The 6,402-nt window shown below is 33.7% G+C and overlaps 1 protein-coding gene across 1 annotated transcript; it reads left to right on the forward strand.

Annotated features, from left to right (window-relative positions):
* Positions 1-2,348: 2,348 nt before the first annotated feature.
* LOC112500321 (mitogen-activated protein kinase kinase kinase 17) lies at positions 2,349-3,510 on the forward strand. The gene has a single exon (XM_025103779.1). It carries the CDS (start codon positions 2,350-2,352, stop codon positions 3,370-3,372), a length of 1,023 nt encoding a protein of 340 aa, XP_024959547.1. The 5' UTR covers position 2,349; the 3' UTR covers positions 3,373-3,510.
* The last annotated feature ends 2,892 nt before the right edge of the window (positions 3,511-6,402 follow it).

Genomic DNA, 6,402 nt, shown 5'->3' on the forward strand with positions numbered 1-6,402 from the left:
TTTTGCCCCCGTCCTTAATCCCCCATCTTTGTCCCCATCCCCATTGGGGAATTTGATCACATCCTCATCCCCTTCTCCAACGGAGAAACAAGATTTTTTTTCTGTTTGTGTAATTTTTTTAAATCAAATGTATGATACGTTACACATGTTTTAATCTCACTTTTTTCAAATAAACCTAAGAAATAAATTTAATACAAAGAATATATATCATCATATAATAATTAATAAATCGAAAACCAAAATGAAATTAAACTTAATCTAAAAAATTAACATTACATGTACCAAAACATATTAAGTAATATCCAAAATATGTTGAAATAGAAATTACCATTTACCGATTTAATACAAATAAATAAAATATAATATAATTTCTTAATTAATATATATATACGGATACGGGCAAATGGCGGATCCATAAACTTTTATTATTGGGGGCACCTTTTAAGGATGTAAAAAAAAATCTAAAACCGAATAACTCTTTCAAATCAATACGATTTTGGGTTATTCGGTTTTCGGCTTAAAGGTCAACTTTAATTGAATAAAAATAACTTATTCATTAGTATTATAGCAAACAAAACAAGAGAAATAAAATGAATTTTAACGGGTTGACACTTAGAAGTTAGAGGAATTAGAGTTTAATTGATCAAGTAATAACTCATTCAAGTAAGAGTTCTAAATAAGATGACAAGTATTAGAATTGAGTCTAACTTATATTTGTTCCGAGCCTATTAATAGTTTTAGGTTAACAAAAATAAAAATACAAATAAACTACTCCTGGGGTTTGTTGGGGGCCTGTGCCCCTTACCCCTTTGCTGTGAATCCGCCAATGGATACGGGACGGGTAATACCCGTTCCCGTCCCTATCCCTGGTTTGAGCCAAACGGGGATCCCACCGTCCCTGAGACCCGATTTAACGGGGAATCTCCGTCCTCGACTAGGACGGGTGGATTGAATTCCCCAACGGATCGAGTTCAATTCCCATGCTTATTTATGGATTAGTGTGTCCTAAAAAGATCTAAAATATTTAATCAGGTATTTCAAAAGAATTTGTCAAGATATGTTTCCAAACTTCCGTCTCGTAAGTAGTCAAAATTACATGTTTAAATAAAACACAATTAAAATAATTGACGTATTTATATTGTGTAAATAAAATGTTGATTTAATTAAAAAAGTGAGACAAATAGAAATTATATTTGTTGATGTATTTATGTTAGGTAAATAAAAATAATATAAAATGATAAAGTTTCATTAAAATTTCATAACTATATATGAAACAACTTCATCAAAAGAAGTATTATATAAAACAATTATATATTTTTTTTCTTCATCAACGAAATCGACAGATGATGACGGTTTGTATAAATAGAGGTGGTTGCATATTCTTCTCTACATATATTTGTTTCAAGTTAATATTTGAAATTTGGCGCCAAACTTCCATTATCTTTGATAATTAGTTTTTTACTATAAGCAATATAACCGTGTATAATTATTGAATATATTCCTGTAAAAAAGGAAATCGAAAAATACGTAAGAAAATTAGCTTTGTTCTAACTACATATTAAAATATGGAAAATATTTTTTTCATGCCACAAATACGATATTTGTTTGGGAAAATTAATTAAAGTAACAATTAAGAACCTAGATAGAAATTGTAAATTTTCAACCCTAGCTCGACACATGGTAGGTCCGCAATATAGTAGATTCACAATTACAAACCTAGGCACAAATTGTAAATTTTCAATCTTCAGAGCCAAGTTTGTAATTACAAACCTAGAATATTGCGGACAAAGACTAAAAGTATTAAAAAAATTGTTTTTTAGCTAGGTCCGCAATTACGAACCTAAAGTATTACAGACTTATAGTTAATTTAGTAAATCTTGAAATAATATGGTTAAGCGGTAAAACTAATGGCTGAAAATAACTATTTTAATTAATTTTTCTATTTGTTTGGAACCATGCTTTTGCATTAATCAACCAACTAATACCATCACAATCTGTTAATTAAGTTGTAAATTCGATTCGATAAATCTTTCAAAATCTTTTCCTTTATAATAGTCTCTTACGAGATTCATACCATATCAATAATTTCGAGACTATAAAATTAATTTAAAATGGCGTATATTTTTATATATTATTTAACAAATACACTTGGAAAAGAAGAATAAATTTGGTGACCGCCAAATAAACCACGTTTTTAATAAATATCCTCAACAATCACGCGCTCTTTGTGACCAATTTTAAAATTACTTTACTTTCCATATAAAAATCCAATCTGCATCCTATATATACCGTAATTCCGGTTGCTGTTCTTCCCCAATTCAACTTCTGGTTTTTAGAAAGACAAAGCACATGGAGTGGGTGAGAGGTCAAGCAATCGGCCATGGAAGCTTTGCAACTGTAAGTTTGGCAAAACCCACAACCCAGAGTTCATCTTTACCGTCATTAATGGCGGTCAAAACATGCGCTGTGTCTCAGTCTGCTTCGTTGATGAGAGAGCGTATGATCTTGGATGAACTCAAGGATTGCCCTGGGATTCTTAGGTGTTACGGAGACTGTTTCACAGTAGAAAACGGCCAAAAACTGTATAATGTCACATTGGAGTATGCTTCCGGCGGCTCCTTGGCTGATAGAGTGAAGAACTCGGAGAATTTAAGGTTGCCGGAATCTGATGTCCGACGGTACACCAATTCGATCTTACAAGGTATTCACTTTATTCACCGGAATGGATTTGTACATTGTGATATCAAGCTTCAGAATATTCTGTTGTTCTGCGACGGTGGAAACGACATCGTTAAGATCGCCGATTTCGGGTTAGCGAAGAAGTCAGCGGAGGAGTCAAACTCAAAGTCAAAGTACGAATTACGGGGTACGCCAATGTATATGGCGCCGGAGACAGTTACCGGAGGGAAGCAAGAAGCGGCGTCGGATATATGGGCACTTGGATGTTTGGTGTTGGAGATGTTCACCGGAAAGCCAGCGTGGACGTGCTCCGACATCGGACCGCTTTTGATGAAAATTGGCGTTGGCGCCGAAATTCCAGACATTCCCGGGAAATTATCAGAAGCGGGAAAAGATTTCATCAGAAAGTGTTTCGTGAAAGACCCGAATCAAAGATGGACGGCTGAGATGCTTCTAAACCATCCATTCATCGAGGGTCAGGATCAAATCCCATCAACGTCTCCAAGAAACCCATTTGATTTTCCCGATTGGGAATCAGAGAAACCGCTTCCGGTGACACCATTTTGCTCGCCGGTATTTGATTTTTGGATTGGAGAAGATGCATGTATCTCGCCGGAGAATAGATTACGGCAGCTGATGACCGATGAGGCATCTGATTGGTCGGTTGGAAACAGCTGGATCTCAGTGAGATGAGATTAAGAAATTGAAGTTTTAATTGGTAATGAGATATTGCATCAAAGTGTAAATAGTGCACATGGTAGACAGGTGATTTTTGATAGTATTATGACGTCATGATTCTTTCACATACATATTGGAAATATCATTAGATTGAAACACGTTCCTACTTTCTTTATTAATTTTTCACTGTTTGATTGTTTAATTTTTTTTTAATTATATTATCGTTCGATATTCCATGCTTGAAATTACACGTAATTAAGAACAATGATTTATGAAATCAACGTAATTAGTATGATTAACGACGAGTAAATACAAATATGGATTTGTTTTACCAAAATAACATTTATAAAAAACATTATATCTATTTAAATGTGTAATAATTATCTCTTGGCTTGAATTGATTTCGAGCATCTCAAACAAATTCTTCAATATGAATATTTTAAGAATTTTTATTTCAATAGATATTCCAAAACAAATTTATTTTATCCAACCAATGAAATAAAGACAAACAAGATTTTTATATATTTAAAAAACTTATTTTTATTCAAGTTCAAAAAAAATTTATCCTGTCATATATATTCATATGATTGTTGAATATAAACGGAACATAAAAATTCGAGAGGTGACTTTTATCCATATATATAAGTCCCCGACATAAGGTCTATACTACTTTATAAAGTACATTTGATAAAGTTCTAAAAACAACCTTAAATACACGATGTACTACTCCTTTATGCTCAAAGTCTTAAATTTCTTGATTACAACACTTTATACATGACTAGTTGTGTGCCCGCACAATGCGGCGGGATGTATGATTTCATTGTGAACACATTTGTACATAATGGCTTAGGGATGTGTGGCATTTACTTTGAATGTATAGTCTAATTGATAAAAAGAACTTATGGTTGTTCACCGAACGCTTACTTAGTAAGTGTTTACCAGGTCAATTTACTTTGTCGGATGAACATGAAAACACAGAAAATCTTACCTGGTAAAAGTAATAGCAAGGATCAAGAGTCTTACCCTGTTAGCATTAGCAGATAAATTGTTGCATATAATACTATCTTGATGAACTAAGGAGCCGTTTACCAAACGCTTACCCGGTTTAGCGTTTACCAAATGCACAGTTCTTGACAGTATTTGAAACTTACGTATTTTGGCCCATTAACCAATCAGTTCGCTCTACCTATTCTGCCACCTCTATGGCAACAACTTGCAAATAAAGTATTTCATGTGGTTAACTGGCATTGTTATACCTCGATTGAATTGGTTAACAGGCATTGCAAATAAAGTATTTCATGTGGTTAACACACATCTTTTTCAATTGATAAAAATGAAGACCGACATGAAAGCTTAGAGCCCCAACTTAGAGGCCGTTTACCGAATACTTATCCGGTAAACATTTACCGTTAAAATTTAACATTATCGTTTACTTACCGCGGTAAGATTTTAGTTTACTAAAACAATATCGCATAAAACAAATTATCCGGTACGCGTTTACCGTGGTAAGAGTCGTCGCCCTCATTTACCGGGTAAGACTCTTAGTTCTTGTCTCGCTTTTACTGGGTAAGATTTTTAGTCACTACCGTATTCATCCGGTAAGATAATGTGACTTGATGTTCACTTATGCGGGTAAGCGTTTGGTAAACGGCCCCTTAGTGTATTTAGTCTATTATTCTGGTCTTTATACATCATTGCATTGATGGTATTTCAGCACACCTAAATGGTTTTCAGATTTTTTTTTATTTTCCCCATCTCAAGTGCTTATAATTGTTGACAATTTGGAAATAGAAAATGTCAATTTAGTTAATTTAAGGGCTGCTTCTTTTGCTGCCCTTCTGCTTTTGCCATTACCACTTGTAGCATTCCTACATTTTACATTTATAGTTCTTTTTTTTTATTTGTTTTTGGTGATGGATGATCCAAGAAGGCTTACAAACCTTCCGTATCTACATCACCCGACAAGCATTTTGAAAAGAAAAAAAAACAGGACAGGTCAGTTGGCAAAATGTAATTAGTGAATATGTTAGAACCTATAACCAGATGAAAAATGAGAAACCTTACCTTTGTATCAATTTTATTTCTCTAATTTCATATTAGTCTATTACATGGCCATTCAATCTTAGAGTAGACAGTAAGATCGTCTGACACTTAAGTTACAGTATTTGTAACGTGTTTAGCTGAAGCATAGACAAAAAATCAACGATAGGAACAAATAGAAAACGGCATGATCGACACATGAGTGTGCCCTTGCCACCGGAAATATAGGGACAAAGTAACAAAATATAGTGTAGAAGTAAGGCTTACTGAATTCCACTACCATCTGAGCACACACCAGTCTCTGTGCAACTTCTGGGACTCCAATTCACACCATTACTCGCAATAGTTCCTCGATCCACATAATTTACCATGATGATCACACAGAATACAACAAGCAACCTGTGCATRTAGAATTGGGASATMAACTCATACTAAAAAATAGGTAAAACTGTCAAGAATTGACGACACCCTGTCCAAAGTCAGCAGGGAAGATAAAAATGGTCTCAAACTAATCCCATTTCAACGTTATATTCATTAACTACTTTGATGCAATCCAAGATTTCACCTAGAAATCTCATCTCACTGATAAAATTGTTGAAMCARTTACTAAACRTTGCTCACTTTTASACAAGCCAGRAGCTTTCAWGGAAGCARCCAACAKAAATGATTGTCAAGTAAGGTTACATGTTACAATGACAACTATTGATCATTCCATGTGTATTACACCTCCATTTGAAAAAAGTAAAAGATAACTAACTAATCAGTAGCCAATCATCGTAATCCTAAGATTTTGCCATTTTCTAGTTGGGATAAACTTTACAAATCAAACACAAATACAGATTAGATTAAGTAACATAAACTTTAGAGTTTTAGGTATAATTAAAAGTCAAACACAGCTCTTTGATTTAAGAATGTTGGCCCAAAATTCACAATTACCAAAGGTGGCCTCTCAATTGGTTTAAAAAATGTATCAATCATACAGATGTAGAAGATAAATTTAATGAT

This window comes from Cynara cardunculus (genome assembly GCF_001531365.2).
Source record: "Cynara cardunculus var. scolymus isolate 2C chromosome LG 1, CcrdV1, whole genome shotgun sequence".
In the NCBI taxonomy this organism is placed as follows: Eukaryota; Viridiplantae; Streptophyta; class Magnoliopsida; order Asterales; family Asteraceae; genus Cynara; species Cynara cardunculus.

Excerpts from the sequence above, each read along its gene's own strand:
- LOC112500321 (XM_025103779.1), top strand. The coding sequence starts at position 2,350 with ATGGAGTGGGTGAGAGGTCAAGCAATCGGCCATGGAAGCTTTGCAACT.